Source organism: Xiphias gladius, chromosome 7 (assembly GCF_016859285.1).
Source record: "Xiphias gladius isolate SHS-SW01 ecotype Sanya breed wild chromosome 7, ASM1685928v1, whole genome shotgun sequence".
Classification (NCBI taxonomy): domain Eukaryota; kingdom Metazoa; phylum Chordata; class Actinopteri; order Istiophoriformes; family Xiphiidae; genus Xiphias; species Xiphias gladius.
This window is the reverse complement of record NC_053406.1, coordinates 13,060,257-13,087,597: the sequence shown is the minus strand read 5'-3', so window position 1 is coordinate 13,087,597 and position 27,341 is coordinate 13,060,257. Positions and strand designations below refer to the sequence as shown.

Here is a 27,341-nt window from a genome sequence, read left to right as displayed (position 1 = left end):
TGCTCAGTAATGAACGGTTTGATTTCAGTGACAGAAAGTGTAAAGGCTTTTGCAGGACAGAAAGATGTCAGTTATTGCCTCTATTCTGTTCAGTGAAAGCCTGGTGGTAGCTTTACCACCCAGCCCGGAGGCAGTGGCAATAGAAAGGGGAGGCAATCACCACCCACGTCAACCAGCACGGATTTTCACTCTTCTGCTGCTGCTGAAGTTTGACCACGTGAAACTTTTGCTACTTGCTGCTACTGTGCGGGATCAGCAGCTATGGTTGCTACTTTTCCCTTTAAAAGGGCTGTAAGTATCAGTGACAGCCGACAGTCTAATGAGGGCTGCAGAGCAACTCTTATGAGAATCTTTCATTTTGGACAGGAGGGCAGGTGAGCTGGGGGGAGATAAAGATGGAGCAAGAGAAAAGCAGTTGGGTCAAGCTCAGTTATTGGCCGGTTAGTTGCTATGTAACACTGGTTACCACGGAAACATCTGAATGGAAAAGAAAGCATGAATGAGTAAGAAAAACCGAGCAGCGCACAGCACCTCATGATTAGCACCCACACACAGAAACATTTACTCTGCAGTGTTACACTACAGAGGCTTTACAGTTGCGTCACAGATCTCCTAGCAACAACATCTGGCACCATCATGGAGGTCCAACTGGAAAACTGGCTGTGAACCATTAATACCTATAACAGACAGGCCAGAAACAGATTTAAAAAGTAGGTCAACTCAATATTGCAGCAGGAAAACGTGCCAAATATGGGAAAATGGTTTCCAAATTTAGGTTATTATGAAACAGGAAACCATCTTGTCTTAGTAACAGTCTGTTCTCCAAAGCAGTCTGAGACATAGCTTATAAACAACCAGCAACCAGCAAAGATTAAGAGTCAACCGCAATGCTCACGCTAACATGCTCACAATGACAATGCTCACATGTGGATGTTTAACAGCTTTAATGTTTAGCATGTTCACCGTCTTAAGTTTATAATGTTAGCGTGTTGGTAATTAGAACTAAACGCAAGCTACAGCTGAGGCTGATGGGAATGTCGTTAGTGTTAACATAGGACTACTTGCTACTTAATGCTACCATACACAGCACAGACCTTTTCCCCAGCAGATATTCTGATGTGTTATTGTAGGAAGAGTGGTACTAATAACATGACGGAAGCGGCTAATAACGATAATGAAGCAGCTAAATGGAATTCAGCCAAATTTAGTTTTTACACCTGTGTTTTTCCTACTGTGACATGTCAAATATCTTCTGTGCCAAAAGGTGTGATGCTAGTGCACAAATCACATGAATATGTAATTCAGCAAGAGAGTAACAGTTACCTGACCAAATTTGTTGATGAGCTGATTTTAGGCAAAGTTGGCCAGATATAGCCAGGAAATATCAGTGTCAATATAATCACTTTTCTTCTCGCTACTTTTTTCATTGCAAAAGTGACAAATGTCATAGGTTAAACCAGCACATAAGCTTCCATATGTCTATGTGCTGAAAGAGGAATATCAAACATAAGAGCTCCTTCATGCTGAACATCCATGTGAGCAGAAGAGGACCTGATTGAGGACTACACTCCTACGAGTTGTGATCCCAGTGGGACAGAACTACAAAAAAAAAAAAAAAAGGGAAACATTTTCTTTATCTCCACTACAGACACGTACACACACTGATACCGGATACTCCCAGGAAAGTGGGTCTGTTTATAACTGCTCATATGAAACAGTGACATTCCACTACAGTACATAATCGCACACACAAACACACAGAAAGCACAGAAGCCACAGGGGGCGCTCTCTGTCATCTTTACTGTACACATTAACCACTGCTTTGTCAAAATATTCACCAATGGCATCACACAGACTTCTGACCCCTTGTAAACACACTGTAGGTCCTAGAGTCTCAACTTGACATCAGGGAACTAATAATGATGACACACAAGAAGAGAAGAGCAGGTATAAACTTAGTCTGGGATACAGACCAAGGTTATTGGCAAGGCTATATAGCAACAAACCAACACATAGGATCAATAATGCAAACAAAAACAGGCCATTTGGAGGTAATTTATGGTAAAAGATGACACAGACTAAACTACTCGGCCCAAGTATTGTTGGTTCCCCAGAAGAACCTCATATTACCAAAAACTGATATCAGCTGCTAAAATGCACAAAGTGGTTAACAGCTCACTGGTCGAGCAAAACCACTGAAAACATATTATGAAATGTCAAATACGCAGGGGGTCGCCTGCAGGGCTCAGTCTCTAAAAAAATTTGCATTGCATCAGTGGTGGTGTGCTCCTTTGTTTGCTTATACTCGAGTTTAAAACTGACCTATTACCTAATGGCCCTACAGTCCTGTGCAGCATGTCTTTGGAATGGGTTAATATCAATGGTCTATTTGAACAAGGGCTGGTGAGCAGTGGGACACTTAGTTAATGTGTACTCATGAGCAGGTCAGGGAGGAAAAGAAAAGGTTTAAATGGTACAGAGAGAGCTTGCCAAAAACTCGGTGTGTACTTTCAGACTTGGGGGGAGGACAAAGTATGAGAGCGCAGGGAGCGGGATTAGAGAGCAAACTAAAACAGAGGATGATAGCATGAATAAAGAAAGAGAGCTGCCAGTGAATTTCAGGATAGCGAGAGAAAATGGAAAAAAAAAAAAAAAAAGAGAAGAAAAGAGACCCCCTGTTTCAACCCTGCCCGATTCCCTCTCGCTCTCTCCTTATATGGCAGCGTTGCGTGTGCGTGTGTCTGAGTGTGTCTCTGTGTGCGTGTGTGTGTGTGTGTGTGTGTGTGAGAGAGAGCGACAGAGTGAGAGATATACTGGCTCAATCCCAGTGTTGCTCTCAGTGGAAGCGATTAGATCAGCGAATGCACGCTGACTAAACTCAAACTAAAGGTTCCTTGCCTTACACTGCTGCCCAGTTTTACCGCTTTCCGAAAGTCCTCAGCCCATTATCCACGCTAAGGCACTGTAACAATGCCTATTGCATTCAATGCACACATAATAAAAAGTTAGGTTAATTTTTCAGCAAAAGCTTTACAGAAGTCTTGAGTTTTTCAGCATGGCAGTAAAATTATTCTCAATCCCTCGGGTGACAAAAGTCATAATTCAAAAACATTTAATAAAAACTAAATTTTAATATTTGAGAGGCAGTGAAAGGGCGGGGAGGAAGAAGGGAGAGGAGAACAGAAGAAAGAAAGACAAGAGATTACATCACAATCAGCCTGTTTATGGCTATGGCTCCTCAGAGGGGACAAAAATAACCCCTGGCATCTGTGCCGCAGAATGGAAGGAATTATGAGAAGCCAGAATCCTCTCATTCTTTCTTTTCCTCTCTTTTTTTCCCCCATTTCATCTTCGCCTCCCTCCTTGTTACACCCGTCTGCTTCTCAGAATGTTCTGGCCCGAGCCCAAATGACTGGAATGCATAAATCCAGGTAGCATGTCTGCATGAACACACACACACACACACACACACACAAACAATGCATCCATCCACACATACTGCACAAGGAGGAATGTACTGTACATGTAAATATACACCAATCGGTGAAGACAGAAACCCTCAGTGAAATGTGTGACCTGTTTTGACTTTTAGCTCCATAAATATGTTCTTCAGTATTTTAAGCCTGCTGGGACCAACAGAGAGAAAGAGTATGTAAAGCTGGGGAGAAACTGTATGCTTTTATTAATCTTATATCTTGCGTTATAACTCATGGTACATTCTTTAAATCGTCCTTTCAGCACAAATAAGAAGGTATGGGCTACTGTATTAACATGGCTGCAAAGCTTCCATCACTGGAAGTTAGATATAAATAAAATCCAATATTAGCACCAATAAAATGAATTCCAAGAACTGCAGAGACCCTAAAAACTGCTTATTATTTAGGTTGACATAATTTGATTAACCCCACATCTGCAATACTGGTGTACAATATCAACAATGTCAAGTCTTCCATCCTCCATCTTTTGGCTCCAAGTTTTAAAGAAGGTTTCAAAATCTAGTTTTAAGACATAAATTGCTTTGGTTTATATTGTTCTTGTTTGTTTTAAAGTGTGTATTATAAAATAGCTTCATTCTTTACTGTGTGTCAAGTAATAAAATCACAGAAAACCCTCAGGCAAGGTAAGAGGTCGAACAATAGATTTGTTCAAAATGCGAAGACAGCCGATCACAATTTCTGAAACGCCCGGAATCCATCCGACCATCCGACAGGCAGATTGTTAACCATTTGCGGATTAATCAGGTACAGCAATCCCCATAAAACAGTAATTCAACCAACAACCGCTCTGGCTGAAATTTGGCTCATTCTAAATTTACTCTAGGGCACCTAACTCAGGGGTTAAAATCTGGCCTAATGTGTACAGTCTGTGTATCTACTACAATTTCCCCTTTCTGTAATGCCTGATGTTCCAAGAATCCTTGAGCAGGTGGGGCGCACAGAGAGAAGTAAAAAGCAAAGGAGGAAAGGACGATATGATTTCTGGTGTCATGCTGTCATTAAGTAAATCAGTGGAGACTGTCCTTGACTGGTTGAGGTATTTATATCATAACTTTACAAAAACTTAAGACTGAACATAAGGGAGTAAAGGATAAAAAGAAAGAAGAAAACAAGGTAATCAACAAAAATGGTGGCAGCAAAATTCAATGACAATAATTCCCTTTTCCGCTTGAAGGAAAAAACCAACTCCTCCCTTCTCTCATCTTCTCCCATGCCATCTTCCTCGCTCTCCCCCTTATCTTGTCATTTTTCTTTCCCTCCCCATCATGCCATTCCCATCACAAATGGAGAGGCAGAGAAAGATAGAGGGGGACTGGGGGGGGGGGGTTGTTTTTCCGGAGAGGACAACATTCCCAGGCCTGTACCATTCCTCTCCCTATTAATAGAGCAAACACACACAGACATCCTACCCAAACACCAGCCCCTCGATCACTATAGTTACTGTGGATAACACATGGGAAGACCCATACCTTTATGTTGTAGTTTAACATGATTCCTACTGAGCCTTGTCTGTGCTCTTGTCGTTCATTTTTCCATTATCACCAACATTCATTATCACTATTGACTTGGGCCTCAAGCCTGATCACTGATTTATTTCCCGCAGTTTTCTTACCCATGTCGACCCTTCGACACAGACAGTTAACTCACATATTTCCAGGCTCAGCAGTACGCTATTAGCGTCAGTGTGACACCCAAAAGTCAGTTGCTTTTTTGATTTTTGTTTTTTTTTTGTTTTTTGTTTTTTCAACCAGGGCTGCACCCTGTCATTAGGAAGATAAGATGCTGTCATGTAAACTAGCTGTTAACTCTCTGTTGGGTTAATGCATGTAGTATTTAGCCACCACAGAAGTGAGACAGCAGTGAGGGAGGTCAAAAGGTGTGGTGTCAACCCTGGGGGCGGCTCGTCTCAGACAGCAAAGAGCAGAGTTTGCCAGAACTCACTGACTGTTGACCAGACATAAATACAGAAATGTACAAATGAAATCTACAGGTGGCTTCCTAGTTAACAGCTCCAAATGACTGCAAGAGAAATTTTTAATATGAACTTCCATACTTTTACTTCAAGTTTTTTTTCTGGATGAGGCTACTTGTATTTTATTTGTAAGTGATAAATCTAATCCTTATCTATTATGTTTTTAATGGTACCTGACAATACATCATTTTATGCAGTAAAAGTATACAAAATAACTGCAATGCATGGAGGCTATGTGCTAGTCCCGACTATACAATCAGACTCACATATATATTACATAAAACACATTCAAATGTAGTTTTAATTTATTATCTGGCATAAATACTTAATTGATACTGACTAATAGATCAGGGTTTAGAAGTGGCTAGAAAGTTTTTTTTCTCTCCTGGATCCAAAATAAGTGGTAAAGAAAATCAAAAGCTTTGTATCAACACAGTAAGCGTGCAGGACTTTGACTCTTTCAGTTCACAACTCATTTTAGCTCAGTGGTTCTGCAAAAACTGCATAATTATACACTTGGTACAGTGCAACATCCTCAGCGACATTCTCCCACGATACACAAGATCTGTTCCAAAGCAAGCAGACAATGAGAGACAATTTTTCAAACAGGTCCTTCTCCATACATCCAGCTGATTATATGATGCCGAATGGGGCTTATTCTATTCTGCATCATATAATCAAGCATGAAACACAAGGCAACCATAGTGTGTTCTGTGTATTCATTCAGCAATATGAGTGGTGCTTAAGAAATGTTACAAGTTTGAGAGAAATATGTTTATTATACATAGAAATCTAACCTGCCCTACAATGTAAAATACCGACACAGTGTAATAACACCTAGAAATTTAGCTTTTCAACCTGTAATGTCCATCTTAAAAGGACTGGAAACTCCCAGATGACGCAATAAAAAAAATGATGATTGATATGAATGAGTTACATTGATTGATATGTGATAACTAATACTTACATTTTCAACCTATTCGGAGGGCAATTTACTACATGCTGAAAATCTAAATTTAGACGGTTCTTGTGTAAAAATACGATCATATTTATGTTATTCACATTTAGTTTTTTATGAAATTCCTTTTAAAATCCAGTTAATTCCTGGGAAATAGAAAATAAATCACAGACACTGCTCCTAAACAGGAAATGTCTGTACTATTCCTGGCAGTTTTGTGGCTTCTGCTGAATGTTCATACACTATGTGTGAATGCATGTTTGGTTTGGGGAAATCTGAGGTGTTTATATTTAGGTCTGCCATGCTTTGCCAGGCAGGCAGGCAGGCAGGCAGGCGCACACATACACCCACACCCACACCCACACACACATACACAAACACACACACACAGAAAGTCCAGAGAGTCTTTTATGGCTGAAGGGCTGTTCACTCTGTCAATAAGATCCAGATGTGAGCTCAGTGGGAGAGGGGATAAAAATAGAGCGTAAGAGGTGAAGGAGACAGAGAGAGAAAGACTGAGACGGAGTCAGAAAGAAAGCAAAAGAGACAGATTTAGCAACAATGATCTCAGTGGGGAAAAGTTGGGGGATAGACATATGAGGGGAGAAGAGACGAATGGGTTGAACAGAAAGGTGTGGAAGAGATGTGAGTTTGTTTTATGGTCCCAAAGTTCTTCCTTTCCTCCTCCTCCTCCTCCTCTTCTCTCAAACACAAACTCTAGGCCCTCTGATGTTGCCACATTCCTACGGCAACACACACACACACCCGTCCCACACACACGGTTGCCGTGGACGACAATGAATACACATCGTGGTGATCATCATCTTACTCGAGCCATAAAGAAAAAAGAAAAAAGTCCATCACTACAACCTTAGTTGCTTAAAAAACGTTCTCCTACTGTCTTTTCTGTGTTTTTGATTTGACAAACACATTAAGAGTGCTTCAAGATGGTAGTGTGTATGTGTGTGTGTGTGGTCAAAATTGTCAAAAAATACCTCCCCCAAACCCACTTCCGGCCCTGCCCTCTCAATGAAGACAATTATGGTTCCTGAGAGAAGGATAACACAGGAGAAATAGCTCCTTAAAAGGCAGGATCCATGCTGTTTTCACCTCTGCACACATTTTTCAAATTAAAAGCCAATACCGCATGTTTTCAAATACAAAGAATAAGCTTTTCAAGTCTGTATTAATTGAGTGCAGAGCTGAAGGCATTTATTGTCTTTATGGCAGTTTTGCATTATTAGAAAGTGGACAGTGACAGGCTGCCACTTACATCACAGGCTGGATTTTAAAGGCTAATAATAGAGTACTCTGCTGAGACAATTATGCTGCAACAGCCTTTTCTTTCACATTAACCTGAATGGTAGCATGACTTTAACCTACATTATTATAGAGACATCTTAACTGCAATAGAACAGATCAATGCCTGAAGATGTCAGGTGTTTCCAGAGTATAGAGAGCATCCAACAGACAGAGGTTCTAACTATGAGAGCTGATACATTGAGCTTCAATAATTTGGGGGGAAAAAAAGGAAGAAACGAGAGAGTAGCCACGCTCCAGACCTTTGAATCACTGCCCACATCTTCGAATTGAACAAGTTCTGGCTTTCTTTTTTGAGGCTTGTTTAAACTCACTTGGAGAAACATCTGAGCCAATAAGTGCTCTGAGGGAAGTTTTAAGAGTGAAGACTTTATCTTTCCAGAGAGAGCCAGAAAAATGACCACAAAGATGGCTTGGGTGAGAACATCACAGCTATGCAAGTTGCTGTACGTCAACTTACATAAAATTTAAAATGAAAAAGAAGTTGGAGAAAGATGATAATGTCAGAACAAAGGGAAATGTAAATAAATGACTTGCTTCAAGGCAAAAAATAAATAAATAAAAATAAATCACCTGATGGCTACAAGGATGCACAACTCCCTCAACAGATGGTTTCTCAGTTCAAGGTCAGATTGGGAGCTATTTTTAGGAATTGCCATCTTCGAATCATGAGCCTTCCTTTACAACATTTAGACTTTTACTGATGGTTGTAGTTGCACTGAAATGATGAAAACACGCCAGATGAGATGTTATAATGGACATCTGACCAAGATCACATTAAAATGAAACAAAATGACAATGAATGACATAATGAGTGTGTAAAAGACTCAGTATTTCTTCCCGTTTCACCTGTGGTTGTTACCACAGGCATGTTTTTTAGGTCCCTAAATGGCAAAAATCCTGCTTTTTTTTTTATTACTCAGGAGATCAGAAACCAATTTTTAGTCCTAGACTGACATTTTTCAGGTAAATGCATGCTCCAGTGATGTTTAATGTGAATGGCATCTCTGTAGCACACTATATGAACCTTAAATAATTTCTCTCCTCGTTTCACAATAACATTTCAGAACCACACAATTGAAATGCCAACTGGTGAATAAAATGTTTGAAGGGGGGAAAAGTCAAGGCCTGGTTGGAAATAAGAAGCCTATTGAGGAGTGAAGAAGGACTACATTGTTTCAAGAAAAACGGACCCGATTACCCACAACCCCCTGGCTGTCACTGGATGATGGGACCTTTGTGTGGGCCCTTCAAACATACCTTTAGTCTCTGTCTCTTTCTCTCTGTCTCTCTCTCTTTCACTCTCTCTCTCTCTCACTCTCACTCACACACACACACACACACACACACACACACAAACTCTCTCTCTCTCAAACACACACACACACACACACACACACACACACTTCCGATCTGCAGATAAATGGCTATCGTCATTAACCATCATCAGTGCCATAGTCATTACTGCTGTTTATTTGGCAACATTTCCACACCGCAGGGCACATGTTAAAGGGACAGCAGGTCAGTACATGCACACACAGTCTCAGCCACTGGACTAAAACTTCATTATTCAATGGGCTTGCTAGCAAGGCTTGGCATGACAAATACCTGGAAAAAGTTTGCTAGTGTCAGTTTGGACATTTATAGTCTGACCAAGAGGAGTTATAAAAGAAGTGACTTTGGCTGGGATCACTGGAAATGTTTTGAAATGGTTGGTGCTGGTTCAAGTATTTCAAATTAACAGCAGTACTCATGCCAGAATGAAGTCCTGACTCACATTAGTATCTACAACTCCATCACTGCCATGGTGACTGAGCCTTAAACTTGCAGGATTGATTAATTTTAGATCTAATGCCAGACAGTGTATTAGTGCATCCAAAATATTTTTAAATACTCTTGTAATTAGCCACGTTAATCATTTCGTATAGCAGCAGTTCCCTAACACTACATCTGCTCATTACAGACCGCATATGTCTACGAGTTGTGAAAAGTCCAACCAAAGTGATGTTCCCTTCTCAGATTGTTTGCAACAGATTTGAGAGGCATGAAGATGTAAAACTAGGCTAGAATGGCTCTGTCCCAGAACAGCTTATACCTTTAATCAGTACGACCCCTTAAATGGCCAAACCCCAGGTTGGAAACCACTGTTGTATACACCCACCAAGCAATTTATTAGTAACACCACACTAATACTGGGTCAGGCCTCCCTTTGCTCCCAAAACAGCGTCAGTCCTTCGTGGCATTGATTCCACAACACGTTGGAAATATTCCTTAGAAATTCTGGTCCATGTTGACATGCCACACTCTCGTTTGTCACATCCCAAAGATGTTCAACTGGATTCATATCTGGTGACTGGGGAGGCCCCGGAAGTACACTGAACTCACTGTTGTGTTCATGAAACCAGTTTGAGACTACTTTTGCTTTGTAACATGCTGCCTTATCATGCTGGAAGTAGCCATTAGAAGATGGTCAATTGTGGCCATAAAGGGGTGCACATGGTCAGCAACAATACTCAGATATCTGCGGCATTCAAACCATGAGAGATTGGTATTAAGGGTATTACACCACCATTGGTATTACACCACCACCACCAGCCTGGATTGTTGACACAAGGCAGGTTGGGTCCATGTATTAATGCTATTGAAGCCAAATTCTGACCCTAACATCTTCCTGCCTCATCAGAAATCCAGATTAGTCAGACCAGCCTACATTTGTCCAGTCTTCAACTGTCCAGTTTTGATGAGCCTGTTCCTACTGCAGCCTCAGATTTCAGTTCCTGGCTGACAGGAGCGAAAGCCAACGTTGTCTTCTGCTGTTGTAGCCGATCCAGCTTAAGGTTCGACGTGTTGTTCATTCAGAGATGCTTTTCTACCAACCAAAAGTTGTAAAGAGTGGTAATCTGAGTTACCATTGCCTTTCTGTCCGCTCCAACCAGGCTGGCCAGTCTCCTCTGATGTCTCTCATCAACAAGGCGTTTCCATCCACAGAACTGCCGCTCCCTGGATGTGTTTTGTTTTTGGCACCATTCTGAGCACATAAATACTCAAACCAGCTCATCTGGCACCAACAATCATGCCACAGTCAAAGTGACTGAGATCACATTTTTTCCCCCCATTCTGATGTTTGATGTGAACATTTACTGAAGCTTCTGACCTGTATCTGCAGGGTTTTCATACATTGCACTGTTGCCACATGATTTGCTTATTGGATGATTGCATGAATGAGCAGGGGTACAGGTGTTCCTAATAAAGTCCTCGGCGAGTATAGAATGCGGCCTCTAAAAATACAATGAGGCAAAAATACACTCCTTTAATAAACCACATTTCCAAGAACATTATTTATTACGAAATTTTAGTCTTTCATTGTGTTTAAAAAACCTCTACAAGAGAAACACTTCCAAAGACACCCTTATACACTTACAGTGACTCTTTTTCACTCTTTGCCAAATGCAAACAATATACAACAATAGCAGAGAAACTTGGGGAACTGATATGTGTGACATTGTGACTGAAGTCATATTTAATTGCTTCTTATCACTTAAATCTCATTTTCTCACACTTGCTGAAACCCACGGTTTAGTTCACACACACTGAGTAAACACGACAACATATTTCTGTTACACACAAGTTTGTTTTCTGACTTTTCTCTAATCTGTGCTTTTAAAATGTGAAATCATGTGCATTAATCCAAGGAGGAATCACCACAGATTTAAAGGCTCAAAAGTCAAACAGGTTTGGAACCACTGACTTATGTTTGATAATGATGCTGATAGTTCTGTGTTTGCATGAGCTTGTTAAAAACTTGCCATTAGCCACAGACTTAGATTCCTATCGGTCAGCAAGCCACAACAAAGCCACAGGGAGTGACAAAGGAAGAATGGATTAAAGACGGAGAGAAAGCAGGGAGGGAAAGAGACAGGAGGAGACAGAAAAAAAGACAGAAAAAAATATTATTTGGCATCAAAGTTGTTGAAGCACAGGTGCGCACACACGCAGACACACACACACACACACACACACACACACACACACTCACTCCCCTATGCATGTCTCCTTCTCTTTCTCATTCAGGCTCTAACACACACACACGTTCAAGTTTTCTCGGTTGAGGTAAGGTCAACATATTTTCAGGCTGACTCAGAGTTTTGTGAAAACTCATCTTGGGACAAAACATTTCACTTAAGTACAAAGGTTGGCAGCAGCCAGAAAGATCCAGCCTCTCAACGCTCACCTGTGAGGCGGCAGGGAAGGGAAATGGGTCGCTCTTTTAATCAATTGGACTAGAAAAGACTAATGATCTGTGTGTTCATTGGTGACTGGTATAATACACAATCCTAACAAAAGGAAACTAAGGATTTGCAACTCAATTATTATATTCTCTGATTTAATAAGAATATAAAATATTTTAATCCATCAAAGGATCTCCATAAAGTCAGAAATATGTATACTGCTGGTGTCACATGGATGCAACCTGTCTCATGAGCACAAGACCTATCAAAGTTCATTAGTATCAATTATGAATCTCACGGACCATAACAGCTCAAAAATTCACGCATAGAAATTGCCAATGCAAATGTAGAACAATGCAGAGACATTGCATACGATTGCCATACTATTTGCAATTACACTTTTGTAAATCTGAACTGATGTTGAACTCCTGCTGTGTCTGCTTGGTTAATGAAACTCAACTTCCGGAGTCCCCAAACCCTGGATCTAGAAAATTGTGGAGGTGCTCTCAGCTTGCGCAGAAAATTAAAAAAAAAAGACCTTACAAATTCAGTAAGTCCAGCTTCAAGCTGTTTAGTGTTGGAAATGAGCACAGAAACCAAAAGTACTTGTTAACAAAAGGAATAAATCAAAAACCTACTGAAAAAAGGATGCACATATTAAGGACAAGTGACTGCTGTGTTGCTGCTGACCAATAAACCGCAGGTGATGGGCGTACTGGGGGGCACTGAAAATATTCTGACAAAGTTGGCCAAATGGAAAGTCAGTGTGTCACATTAAGTTGATGTCAAAACATATATTCTGCTTGCATGAAGAGACCAGATTTTCCTGGTAATATACTGCTGCCTGCAAGTATTTTGCAGTTCTTTTATACCACTGTCACCAAAAATGTCAACAACAACCTACCAAACACAAGAAGTTTACGAGAACCAAGGTAAAAACTTTAATGAAATTGATGAATCACTATTATAAGATATCAGTCAGTGTTACAGAGTAGGAAAATGGACATGTATCTATGTCAAGTATCATTACACTAACTGATGAAACAGAGAACAAAATCTTTTTTGCGGATTAAAATTATAAAAAATAGTAGGAAGCACTTTAATGTTTTAGTCCTCGCTAAAACATTCCAGTGCTTCTTCATGTTTCTTATATTAAAGTCACTATATAAATATTCTACTTTTGACAAATTTGTTGTACCATTGATTTGTAGCCCATTTCATTTTGTCCTTTGTTTATTCTGTGAATAGTTTGAAAAACTGGAAACTTGGGTGTACATAAACAGACAGTGGTCTACAGTGATGTCATCCACATGCCGCGGATGATGTAATGACACCACGGGGGTGCGCCATAATGAAATCCACATGATAGGGGTGATGAGCTAATATGATGACGGCAGCTAATGGTTAAACCCTACAAGACTTATCTAACCTCTGATTCAGCAGCTAACAATGCACACACGAACGCACACACACACACCAACGCACACACACACACACACGAACGCACACACACACACTCATGTAGCAAATTATATTTTTAATTTAATAATAACACTTTTTGGTTAGATTTTAGATAAATGTGACTCCATTGAGGACTTCGGATGCAACAAGTTGTCTTAAACTGCATCACATACATACACACAAACACACAGAGGACCAACTCCACCTGCCTGTGAGGCGGCTTTGGCCTTTGCTGCTCCTGTCTCTCTTTTCCAATCATCTTCCTCCTCTCCCTGCGCCTTAATCCGAGATCCCAGCAGCCACTCGGGAACAGCACTCCGACTCTTCCAGCGTCTCCCGTTCCCATTTTGACGAGAGTTTCTCAACTGGCAGCTAGAGCATGATCCAAACCGGCGGACTGATGCCATAAGATGGACGAAGGAGAGGGTGAAAGGAATCCAAGGACAGAAACAGAGAAGGGAGGAAGAAGCAGAGTATTTCTACTGTCATGTTTCTCTGGATGACAAAAGACAAGTAAGAGGATAGGACTGAATGGCCCAGTCAACCCACAGTTAGACCAAGGCCTAAACCCTGCATAAGAGTGTGTTAGTGCCTGTGCGTTTGTCCGACCACGCTGTGAACTATGCTAAGTGGATGACACAGTTGTACCATTGTGTGAGCACCAGGAGTAGGCGCAGGCGACACGTTCATGACAATCAGTCTAAGTTCGTGAGATAGGCAGATATGTGCACGCGCACAAAAACACCCAGCAAGTGCACGCATAATACTGTAACTTAACTTTGAAAAAAAAAATAAAAAAAATCAATTAGCACCCACTGTAATGGTAAACTTCATGTTTCCACGTGGGACAGCAGCACAGGCCCGCGTGAGGTGAATCATCAACAAACTGAAAACTGGAATTCTCACATCAGACATCTTTGTGGCCACGTGGACTGCAGATGTATGACTCAGACAGAAAACTACAGGGGAGACCGAACATGACTGAGAGAAACCCTGCCAAAGCTATACCGTACTGTATATTCATGCACACACACAAACAATCTTTAACAGATGAGTTTTCAAAGTAGTGTGAGAACCAGGTGAAACTGTAACCCATTATTAATGTCACACACAAACAGGTTCACTTGTACACACAAACACATACTTTAGTATGTAGAAATCTGCCTGTGCACACAAAAAAGCTGAAATAGCGGCTGCGCTAAAAAGTGCTGTTTCAGAGGAGGCTTTCCTTACATAAGCAAACTGCTCTGTAATTACACTGGGTGGATCCACACAGACTGAAAGAGGAGAGAGTTAGAAAGGGACAGTCGGGAGGGGAGTGACTGGGACAAGAAATGAAGATAACAAAGAGGAAAAAAGGTAGAAGAAGAACCTGAACAGCCACCATTCACAGGTTTAAACTGTCACGTCTTTCCACTGCTGAGCTACAGTGAGTTAAAAAAAGTACATAGGCTCTATCCTTAAAAGGGAAAGTTAAAGATTTTCAAAGCAACTGTCACCAACCCAGGGCAAGGACATCCAGAACCGTTTTCCCACAGAGGTTTTTCCCCACTGTGAGAAACCAGCTGGAGCCTCAAGTTGGGATCCGTTCGAGTTTAGATGCATTTTTTTCTTCAGGGTTCAAAACTTCCTTCAAAAAACCTGGATCATTTGCACGTTTGCTAGCCCTCGGATTTCAGCCTAGCATTGACACCTTTATTAGTATTGCTAGTGCAAGCTAAATATTAATTTGTGAAAGCAAAGGCTAATTAAAAGGAGAAAACAGGACTGAGGAAAGTTAAATTAATAGTTAGCCACTTTAGGAGATACATTTGCAAAAAAAAAAAGGTGAGAATATCCGTATGCTAAATATGAAGCTGGAACCAGCAGTTATTTTAGCTTAGCACAAAGAATGGAAACAGCAGAAGACAGTTAATCTGGCTCTCTACAAATCCATCTACCAGCAGAATTAACATGTTATACCCATTGTTTAATACTAACAAAAGCCAAAGTGTAAAAATGACGTTGTTAGTGGCTTCACTAATGCAAACCCAAAATACACACAGTTATCTGTCCTTGTAGTTTTCTACCTCCACCAACACAAGGCAAATTCAAAAATGTCTACCGTCAGAGGCTATGTGTCACTGACGCTGCAGATGTGTCTGCAGTGCAGCCTTTTTATCTTCTGATTCATCCCACCAGAACAAACCACATCCTCATCCTTTCATCTCTCTCTCTTTACCTTTTAACTCTCTCAGCATCCCTCACTTTGTAGGCTTCACTTAATCTGTATTGACCTTTACAAGTTAAAAAAGAACCCCTTGCACCCACGCTATATCCCGTATGTTATGTGTCCTTTCACTTAACTTCTAAGCCTGCTTTCAAAGGGACAAGGTGCTTATTAGATAAGCTCCTTCCTCTCCATTGATCACAAAATAAAAACTTTGATAGTGCATTTTCTAACAGTTTTTTTTTTTTTTTTTTTTTTTTCCCAGAATAGATGTCCATTAATAGTAACTCTGATGGTTCTGTTGGACCCTCACAATTTCTGGAGCATTTTTTCCCCAACGTATTTAGAATAATAGCCCAATCAGACTGGAAATGCCTCATGTAAATACCATAATCAAAGTAAAATGGCCGTTTTTTCTTTTTTGCACATGCCCACCCAGGTACCCAATACCTGAGTATTTACCATCTGTGACATGTAATCGTGTAAGGAAATGACCAACTCGTGCATTACTACTACGCTTGGCCAGAAACATTTATCATTTGCCACACTTATCTCTATGTGCAGAAACCTTGGGAATATTGCCCATATGGCTACAGCACCATCAGTGATGTCACAAAGTCACTTTGCCTTTGACTGCTAATGGAAAAACCCTGCTGTGACACCACTGATTGGGATGTGGCCAGATTTGGACAATGATTGATCGTTTTAATTGAAAGAGAGCAGTAGAGCAGCAGTTTTTGGCTACTTCGATGCATTTGTCATTCAGTGTTGACCGACCGTTGAAAACATTCATTCACAAATGCCACACCATTTGTGATAACATGGAGGCACCAATCCCTTCTTTCCCTACAATGTGTTTCTAATAGCTTCTCAAACATACCTTTAGACAACACTAAAAACTAAAGGATGCTTCTGCTGTGGCTGTCTTTGTTGTGAAGGCCAAAGAATACCAAAGTCTGCCTCCTAATATCAATTGAAGTGAAAGCTATACCCTAATGACAATCCAGGTTAATGCTGCAATACACATGTCTACCTTTACTTTTCCTCCTCAGCATGACTACATCTGGGGAGGAGCGGGGCTTCCAACATGGGGAGTGAAAGAAAAAGACTGGGCAGAGGGAAAGTATTTGATTCCATGTGGGTGGCCTGATAAAACAAAGTCAGTCATAAATCTGAAGCTATAAACACTGTGCTTTTAGACCTAATCCATGCAGAGCGGCGCACAAACCAACCTTTTTGTCTATTTCCTTCTCTCTGGCATTCTCCCGTCCTATATCTGTATCCCATTAGAACTCCTGCTGGCGTCCTCTCTGAAACCTGTACTGGAATCATCATTAGGATCAAATGCAATATATATTTTGAGAAATTATTTCATGTGACTATGGATCACTTTGTAAGACAGAAGAAAGAGTGTGGTACATAGACTGCTGTCCTTTGTTCATGTTTAGGATATGCAAGAAGTACATCCAACCACATTAATATGGCTGGGTATTCTTTTGAGTACAGACTAAAATGTGTATGCAGCACCGATTGCAGTGAATGACTAAATAGATTCCTAGTCTTGTCTATTTACTTTTCATCATAAGTACCCTGATTTAAATAGGAACGGTGCTCATTTTAGACTGTTTTAGTTCAGCGAAGTTCTTGTGCAGCTGCTTGTATTATAACAAAACTTAACACTGATGGATTTGAGAAGTTTGGCTTACTCTGTTGTATCAAATAGTGGGGTTTTAGAGAAAAACCACAAGTAAAATGCCTAAAAAAAGCATTTCTTTAGTATGGGTACAGAAAGTCTCATATTAAAATGTGTCCACTGATGCACAACATACATGAATCCCTGGGAGTCCTCAGCCCTTTTGGGAAGTTAAAGACTGTTATGCAACAAGAGGAGAAGGAAAGACGGGCCACATTCCTGCTGCCTGCTAAAGTGAAAACTACTCAAACAGTGGGGGAAGCTCATGCACACACACACAGAGACAAACACACTCATTCAAGAGGGACTATAAGCCATCAAATAGAGGGGAAGAAACAATGTGTGTATCTTATTGGACTTTTTCAACAAACAACAGACACTGCTGTTTTCAGTAATATTTTACAGTACTATTTGTTTTAACCAGTCTGTTCAGCTGCTGTGAAGGAGGAGCTGTTCTGTGCCTGAGAAGTGTTCATTTTTGCACTGACTGGACAAGCTTAGCTAGTTACCACGTTTAGTGGACTACTTGAGGAAAAATAGAGGAAAAAATAGAGCCAATACTCCTTTTTTCCCCACCAGCATTATGTTTGAGTTGCATTGATAACACTGTATTATCAATAACTGTTGCACCATATAATAATATTTTGACAAAATTCTCATAATTCTCATATACAGATGCCTTCCATCTGAATTTTCACATCTAAATGGATGATGATAAGCATTGTTTTACCAAGTTGTCCCAGTATTAGGACCCAAACATTTTGGAACACATACATTTACATACAACATTCACTTTAAAAGTTATAGGATTTTGTTATGGTGAACCAAAAAAGGCAAACTCAAAAATTCAAAATTTGAGCTATATGGTTGTGGATACTTTATTGAATCACAAAGTATTAAAATGGATTGAGATATTGATTTTGTGCATATGACCAACCTCTGCTCAAGTACAAATCTAACCATTTTCTACCATCTTCTCCCATTACATCTCAGTCCCTCACTCCCCCTCCCTCCATCACTGTTTCATTCTTCAGCTCTCTCTCAGTTCTATTTTGATCCTGTAACTTTTTTTTTTCTTAGCCAACAAGTGGTTCCTTCCAACTCTCGTCTTTTTTTGTCTCCGTCTCTTTTTCTCTCTACCTGACATTTGGCTCGGCAGCCTGCCTTACACCAAGACAAACGTTATGACCTCACTTCACTGCAATGTTCCAGAGACACAGAGAGAGACAGTAAAAAGTAGAATAAGATAACATGAAAAGGAATGCTGGAGAATTAGTATAAAAAAGACAAATGGAGATTGGGAGAAAGCATGTTGTGACAATGCAATATACTGATATACAGTAGAATTTCAGACTTAGAAACTACAGACTATGACTGGCAAAACATCTGGAAAAGGAAGGGAGACAAGAAGGGGATGAGAAAAAAAATGTAAAAAGACATGGGGGAACAAGTAAGTTTGAAACAAATGAAAACGTTAAATTGGAAGTTTTTAACGTCACTAAACAGGAACAGGAACTCCAGTCTCTAGAAAAGGAAAAGGTTCCTTCTCTCTCACCTTCTTTATCCCTTCCTTTTTCTCAGAACTTGTCTGCGCTCCATTTTAGCTTGGCACAGTTGTTATTACATTCAGTGTGTTGGCAAAACTCTGGCCTCCAAACGTTTCTACAAGGCACTGATATATTCCAGGCAAACAATATGCACATGCATGTGCACACACACACACCCAACACAATGGAGTGCATGTACACATACGCCAGCCGGTAGTGCTGGATATCATCAAACACCTCAGTAACCACAACAACTTCCCATTTCCCTAAACTAATTTCCTTCCTGGTGAGGTCACTCACCAGCTACTGCTACTGTCACTACAGCAACAAGTAAGGACAATCGGCAAGGGAGTCAAACAATCAACAACTGAAGGAGACCAGTAGATGTAAAAAAAATCAATGGGTAGCAAAGCAGCTTAGTGAGAGAATGTCAAAGTCAAGAAGCCACAGGCAGAAAAAGGAAACACACATGGACCTCAATGGCAGAACTGAGCGACTCCAGGGCTGCAAAATGGTCACTGCCATACAAAAGAAATCAGTCATTATGGAATGAAACCAAAGCCCTGGATGCTGTGTCTGCGATTTTCTGTCTGGAGCTCAGGTGGGATGGTAATCTCTGTATCGTTTTTACCTTCTCCACACCTAATCAGAGTCACATCCATGACTATACAATAACTTTGACTTCAGGCAAAGACCTCCAGGTATTTGCCTTACTGTCACTTATTCTTACTAATAAGGCACCCATACACACCCTCCAGGTGTGTGAATGGGTGCTAGAGGGGGCTTTATTAATAAGAGTATGTGTGCCTGGCAATGAACGACATAGTCCACAGAGAGGAACTTGGAGTATACATAGACACATGGATGGATTACTGAATGGGCCTATCGGGCACAGGCCCAGGGACCCAAGGAGTCAAGGGGACCCTGGTCATCACCTGCAAAATATCCAAGAAAGAGACACAATGCAACCAAAATGAGACACAAAACGGCCACGAAGACACGCAAAGCTACCAACAAAGAGAGGCAAAACAGCAACAAAGAGAGGCAAAATGATGCAAAACCACCACAAGATATGTAAAACATCTACACAGAGATGCAGAATTTTGTGTCTTTCAGTCTGGGTGTCTTGCTCTTATGTAGGATTGGTGGGGGGGGCTTTTTCATGTCTATGCTCAGGGACCCATTGTGTCATAACCCATCCATGCATAGAAACACACAAGGACAGACACATTTAATTCCTACTGTTCTGCACTATATTACACGAGCCAAACGTCATGAGTGGCTAATGTGAACAAACCTTACAATATAGGTATTAAGGTTTTCACATAAGTTTAGCTTTATCATACAATGCTGGTTAAATTTCTAATAGACTGTAAGTTCATCATATGATGCTAATTCTAACTATTATGTATAATTATCATGGAACTGATTATTGGTCACAGCCATATCAGTTAACCTTTGTACTGTTATTATATAGAAAGCCAGAAAAAGATCCCAAATGTTTAGACACTACTGAGTAAATGCAGTATCACAGACACATCCAATCTGTGTTTGGGTGAATGGTTTATTATATCCCCTCCCCATAATCCTGGCACAGAGACAATTGATATTTAATGAAACAAATAAATTAAAAACAGACATACACACACACAGCGGGCCATGGTCCACTCCTTAATGCCCTTTGTCTGAGATTTGTTTAATCAAACTAATAACATCCTGTGATGTTTGTGTAACACTGCTCAGCCTTTAATGGCTTCTTTATTGTAGTACTGCTCCCAAATGCACTCTGAAACTAACCATATGGGTCCTGATTCCCGGCACTTCATAAAAGTACAGTCACGGACATGCGTCGGCTGCGGGTATGAAACCATAAGTGCAAGCCAAATGTACAGGACAACATTATGGAATATGTTGAGATAACTAGTATTACCTCAAAACCCATCTATCTTCCATTATCACACTAAAAATCCAGTTTCACCACATTTTATATATCTAAAAAAAGCAAATCCCCCCTTTCTATTGCACTCAAATACAAACCAAATTTTAAAATACACAAAACATGTACACTGAAACCAAAATTTCCTTACTATATCTGCCACTAAGAAAAGACGAACCTTTGACAGCAGCATTAGTTCTTTGAATTCAACTACATCCAAATTCAAAATGTGTGTAGTACTGTGTGTGGTATGGCTTCCTTTCTGTAGTAGTTATCATTGACACAGTAACACATAAGAGATTAGAGAAACAGATAATCATTTGACGCTGAATCATCAGAACTCAAAAGACAATGCAACAAGACAGCATTGAACACACCACCTTGCACTCTCAACCTAAATGCTAAAAGTACAGCCAAAAAAAAAAAAAAAAAAAAAAAAAACAGAACTCACCACTCTGGGCTTGGTCCTCTGTGGGGTAGGCGTGGATGCAGTGTGCTCTGTGCCCTTCTTTTGTCTTACAGCTTCCGTAATTTCACTTGTGGTTTCGCCGGGCCCCGCTGAAGCTGATATTGAAACTTCAGCTCCATCCCTGGGTGCTGGAAGAGGCCCTGGGCCCTCATTGTCTCTTTCAGCAGTGCTCAGTTCAAGAATATACTTCTGGGTCACATCTTCTAGAGATGGGGTGTCATCTCCTGGAGGCTTATTTAAGGTTGGAGGCTCTGCAGTGGGTCGGACGGCAAGGCAGTCCATTTCCTTCAGTGGCTGGAGTTGTGGAGGTGGGGAGATGGGGATAAAGGTGGCAGGTTCGCTGGTATGGCGGATATGCTTGGGTCTGCTTTTGGGTTTGGATTGCAGTGTGGGAGGGGGAAGAGGAGGGGTGAGGTCACTGTGATCCTCCTGCCCCTCTGAACCCTGTGCTGGGGGCTCAAACGGGTACTCATGAGGGAAAAAGTGAGCCAGCCTGTTTGGACGCTTTCTGGAGGGCCGACGAATCATTCTAGGAGACAGAACCTCAGCAAGCTTGAGCTCAAAGTTAAACTTCCTCACCTCTTCTTCTTTCTCCTCTCCACATTGGTCTATGACATCATTATCTTCATCATCATGGTTATCAGAGAGGGGGGCGCAGACTGACTGTGATCGAGCCTTCTTGACTTTATTACTGCTGTTTGCATGGTGATGCAGCTCTGTTGGCAAAACGTGTTTAGGCTTAGCTTCTGGCTCCCACAGTTCCTCTCTCTGCTCACTCAGGATTGGCTCACTGCTGGAAGGTGGGATCTGGCCAGGTTGTTCCAGCTCGCTGATTGGTTGTGTGCTGCCGGACTGACCTTTAAACTGAGGGTCATTCTGGGAAAGTAAAGGGGCATCACTACGGCGACTGGGGTCACTGAATGACTTCTTCTTGGGAGCTTTGCCATTGCCGTGGTCATCTGTCATCAGTCTGTCCATTGCACCTGGCTCAGCTACAATGCTCCTGATCACCCCACTGTAGTCACGAACACCATCATCCCGGAGCCCACCATCACTGTAAACTGACAAGTCACTGGCAACACTGCCCTTGTATTCTGACAAGGTGGCCACAGCAGAGGTCTCTGGAGCCCCACCTACTCCTCCTTTGACAGATAGGGATCCTAGCAGGTTACTGTCTACAGAGGAAAATGTGTTATTCCCTTCTTCTGCCACAGAACAGCATCGCTGAGGCATGGGGTCACTGAGAGAACGGTAGACTGTGGATTCCCCATTTCCTACAGTTGCTACTGTTGACTCCGCATTACTGCCATTACTGGAATCAGAGCCTGTGTTGTTATTACCAGAAGGGGAAAACTTGCGCCTTCGACGAATAGCACTTGGGGTCGCAGGGGCTTCGAATGCTCCTCCTCCTCCTACAGTGGCTGTTGACCCCTGCGACACTGCACTGTTGGTGTTGATCTCTTCACCGGTAGAGCTGACATTGTTGATACCAGTGTTAGTGCTATGGTCCATGATGATACTGTCACTCTCAGCCATGCAGCCAGGAAGAGGCAAGGAGCGAGATACACTGTCTTCATTCAGACGATTTGCACTACTCTCACTGTTCTCTGTCATCTCTTCTCTCTCCTGCTTAAACCCTTCCACTTCATGGAGAGCCGACTGTTTCCGTACAGTGACAGGCTGCCCTAGAAAATCCCTTGGTATACGAGACCCCAAGTTAACCCCCACTGACCCCAGGAATGACCTCTCGGAGGGGTCACTGGGGCCTGTCTCTGGCTCTGTCACAATCCCTTCATCTGTTAAACTAGACTCATGGCCTGAAAGTTCATCCACAGAGCGGTCGTAGAACATGCTTTCCTCCGAGTCGCCCTTCAGTAAAACTCTCTCCGTCTCTCTGCTCTGTCTCTTTGCCTTCTCCCTGTACTCTGTGCTCCTGCTGTTTAGCTCCAACTGCATACTTTGTCCATCCCTCTCCCTCTTCTCACTCTCCCTGATCTCTCTCTCCTTCTCATGTTTATCCCTGTCTTTTGTGTTCTTAAACCCAGCCTCTTGATCTGTCCTTGCCTCATCCTTAACACTCACTCCGGCTTTCTCCTTCACCTCATTTTTTTTCTTGACCAGGAAACGTTCATCCTCCAAATCATCATCAGTTCTTCTTACATTTAAATCATCATCATCATCTTCTTCCCTAGTACTCATTTGGCAGATATCTCGAATGACCTGCCTGGCTTCCTGCACATACCTCTCCTGCAATGGAGTTGGCGTCATTTCTTCATCATCATCATCAAATCCATAATCCGTCATTCTTTGTCCTCTCGCATCCCTAAAATCCCCCCCGTCACTTTCCACTTCCCTGTCGGACACTGACATCCTCCCTCCATCCCTCTCTCCATCCAAGTCAAGCTGCTGCTCGGAAGAGCTCCTCTTCGTGGTGCCACCTGTCAAGTAACACCTCACGCCTGTTGTGGGTTTGTCTGAGTAAGTGAAAGATTTTGCACGCCGTAGGGTGGCGGTCAGGTCCTTCAGTGATGGGCGACGACCAGAAGGTAGAAGGGACCCGCCATGAGTCCGTGAGCCCATCCTGTACACTGATGATCCCTCTACAGCCCCAGATCTGTCCCCTCCACTTGTTTTCCGCACCTTGAGCTCTGACAGGTCAGATTTCAGAAAGCTTAAGAGTGTCATAGTTTCTGAGGTGATATCGGGGTTGGACATGGATATTCGGTTTTTATTATCATCATCATCTACCCTATCCCCACCTGTTGTCCTCCTTAATGCCTTGGTCTCACCAGCTGTAACCCCTGTAGATACCCCACCTTCCCGAGCAAGTACACTAGGCGAGGGGGTCACTATGGGTACAATCTTGGGGCGCACCCGCACAGGGTTACGAGAGAAGTTATCCCCATGGCCAAAGCTTGGGGAGCGGTACATGGTAAAATTTCCATGGTAAGTTTTACTTAGCATGGACGAGGATGCAGTTCTGATAGTGCTGCCTCCTGCTTCACCCGCGTTAAAAATCACATTCGCGGCACGGTTGGAGCAGCTAGCCTGGCCCTCCTCCTTCAGTGTCTCAGTGCTAGAGTACCGGCTGCTGCAACGTGAACCACCAGGACTGGAAACAAATGGGGGGATATTGACCTTTGACACTCGTGATACACCAGGAAGTGTCGAGGACGTCACAGGTGAGGAGATGCGCTCCCATTGTTGTACCCTGGCTCTGTTACTTTGACCGCTGGGCCCTCTTGCTGAGTGGCTCCGAGATACTGTTCCTGCAAATTCTCCTCCTGCATTTTGCTGATGATGCCTCTCTAAGTGCTCCATTGTCAAGGCCATGTCACTGTCACTGTCTTCTGATTCGCCATCATGATCATCGTAATCATCACGGCCTGTTGCTAGAGCAGCTCCACTGACCTTCTTCTTCTTTCTCAGTGAGCGGCGACGCACTGCCTCTCGACTGTGGGGGCCTAAAGAACCAGGGCTGTCCTCCTCACTGCCTGAAGACCTGCCAATGCCCTTAGCACCCCACCAGCCATTTTTACTGCGGGATAAATAGCTGCCTCCTCGCTCTGTGGCGCCCCTTTCTCCTCCTCTGTAGGAGAGGGAAGGAGCAGGGCCAGAGGGAACACACCAACCACCTCCTCCTCTTCTTCTTCTAGTGTGCTCCTCCTCTTCGTCTCCAGAACTAAACCTCCAGCGGGAGCTGAGTTGAGAGGCAACTCTTGCTGGGGCTCTTAGCTCAGTGGAGGGAGCTACAGTAGAGGAGGAGGAGGTAATGGCTTTATCTGGAGCTGGAGCAGAGGAGGGGGAGGAGGAGGTGGGGGCTGGCGCTCTAGAGGAGCTATGTGAGGAATGTAAACTATCCCTGGGCAGCCCGACCCCCTGTCTATCCCTTCTCTCCCTCACTATCGGCTGCTGAAGAGAGGAGGAGCAGGAGGAGGTGTCTAAGCCCAACGATCGACTCCAAAACGAAGTAGCAGGGGGTTGAAGGTCAGGGTTGGGGTCAGATGTCAACCCTGGTGTCCTGGGGGTCTTACAGACTGCCTCTGCCTTAGCGCTGGGACTATGAGATCTGAACGGAGATGGGTTAATCCTACGGCAGTGACTACGCCCAGTGCAACTACGACTGCTACTACAACTGCTTTGTAAAGTATTTCTGCCAGGAACGTTTTTGTAATTAGAACTTTGTGTCTCTACGTCTGCCTCCTCATCATTTGAGTACTGCTGGTGGTCAGCTTTGGAGTTAAAGTCCATACCATAGCAAAATTTTGAAGTACTGCTTTCTCTGCCTTGAGCTCCAACTATGCTTTTGTTATGCAAAGACAAGCTACAGGCTTCATTAGAAGAGCTACAAGGTGAGAGTTTGTCACTTTTATCCGAGAGAGGAGCGCTCTCACTAGGGCTGTGCTCTTGTAGTTGGCCTCTGCCTGCTGCTTTTAAATTCTCATACGTTTCAGTCTTGTGCTGCTGCGTAGCTTTGCTCTGCCTCTCATCGAAAAGTTGTCTAATTTTGGTGACACTGGGCCACTTGTCAGAGTGCGGGGGAATAAAGTCACTGTGGTGTGTAGAGAGATAACTTCTGTGAGATTTACAGGGTGGAGGAACCCCTCTACCAGTAACATCCTCTTCCTCATCTGTAGTCAGAGTCTTTCTAGGATCAGAGAGACATGCATTGATCTGTGAATAATCTCTCTTACCAGAGCTGCTGCTGCTGTCGGTCGATAAACGTGTCAAAACCGGCTTCTCGCTTTTCTTCTCTGAGTCCGAGCCTGACACAGATTCAGTGCCAGAGTGAAACTTTTGCACTTTATTGTCTGTGAGACACTCTGCAGTAGTAGTCTCACTATCCTGGAAACATCCAGCACCGCTGTCCTCGTGGTAAGAGTTGCGAGACAGGAGCCCGTCTCTCCTCGAGCCTCTGGCCCGGGGAAGAGTGCTGCACCCCCGCGTCCCTGCTGCACAGTCTCCCGGTGAGGCTCTGCGCGTCCTGGCGGAGCCGCCGACGCTGACGCTGCTGCTGCTGCTGCTGCTGCTGCTGAACTTCTCAGTGAGCTGGCGGATGGATGGAGAAATAGAGGAGAGCGGAGTGGAGAGGCCTCTCTTTGGATCTGCGGTCGGGAGGCTGGCGGTGGTGGCAGAGATTCTGGAAACTTTTCTTGACACACTGACATTACGCGTCGCCAAAATCTGTTCTGCTTTGCTGGGCTCCGGGGGAAGGGCGACGCCAGCTGCGTCCAAATCCTCTGATTTGTGTTGCTGGTCCTCACTACTGTTGGCGCCCCAGGACCCCAACTTTCTGAAAGAGACGCTGCGACCCACAGCCACATTCTTCCTCTCTCTTCCTGCCATTGTTCATGTCTTTTCTCTGTTAGATTTCACACACACATTTTAACTCCACGGATATTACAGATCCAAGCACCTTTTTGTCCCGTGGTCCATTCCCCCGCCCCCCGCAGCCTAACCGCATGAAAAACCCAACCGCAATCACTCTTAGAAAATAAAAACAACAAAAAAAAAACCAACCTAATCGTTGGCACTGAAACGAGGTTTAGGCCAGTGATAAACCGTTCGCATAGTAAGTAGGTGAGCGCTGCTCTCTTATCAGAACTTACATGTTGTCGTTTCCCGAAACCGCATCCGAGCAACGAGGAAAAGCGATACTAGGGTTTTTTTTTTTTTTTTTTGTTGTCGGCCAAAACTTTCCCAACCTGCTCACAAACCCAACTTTTCCACTGTGATTCCCCGCGTTCTCTAAACCTGCGGCCATCGCCGGGGTAGCACGCCTGCACGGGCCCGACGCATCATTCACTGCTGATTCCCAAACTGTTTGTGGATCCCTGATTGTGACAATGATTTGGTTTTCCGTGACTTGTGTTGTGTGTTTTTTTTTTTTTTTTTTTTTTTTGCATGTTAATGCCGGAGATAGGGCAGAGAGGGGTGGGCGGGACTAGGGGGTATAGGGGCTGTCATAGACCCCTCGGGGATTGAGAGGAAAAGCTTTTTCTTTTTTGATAGGAGAAGGCAGATAATGTGGACAAACTACGTGTAATTAT

The 27,341-nt window shown here is 42.8% G+C and overlaps 1 protein-coding gene across 2 annotated transcripts in view; it reads right to left on the bottom strand.

Moving 5' to 3' along the window:
* LOC120791799 (rho guanine nucleotide exchange factor 17-like) overlaps nucleotides 1-27,161 on the bottom strand; it is a 72,631-nt gene extending 45,470 nt beyond the window's left edge. Inside the window, exons 1-2 of one of the 2 annotated variants that reach the window (XM_040130521.1) lie at nucleotides 26,901-27,161; nucleotides 21,274-26,653 (exon numbers count right to left, since the gene is read on the bottom strand). In XM_040130521.1, the coding sequence (XP_039986455.1) occupies nucleotides 21,274-26,637 (5,364 nt within the window). In that variant the 5' untranslated portion in view covers nucleotides 26,638-26,653; nucleotides 26,901-27,161. Of the gene's footprint in view, nucleotides 1-21,273; nucleotides 26,654-26,900 lie in introns of those variants that run through there. The other variant, XM_040130522.1, reaches the window with a different exon arrangement.
* Nucleotides 27,162-27,341: the final 180 nt, after the last annotated feature.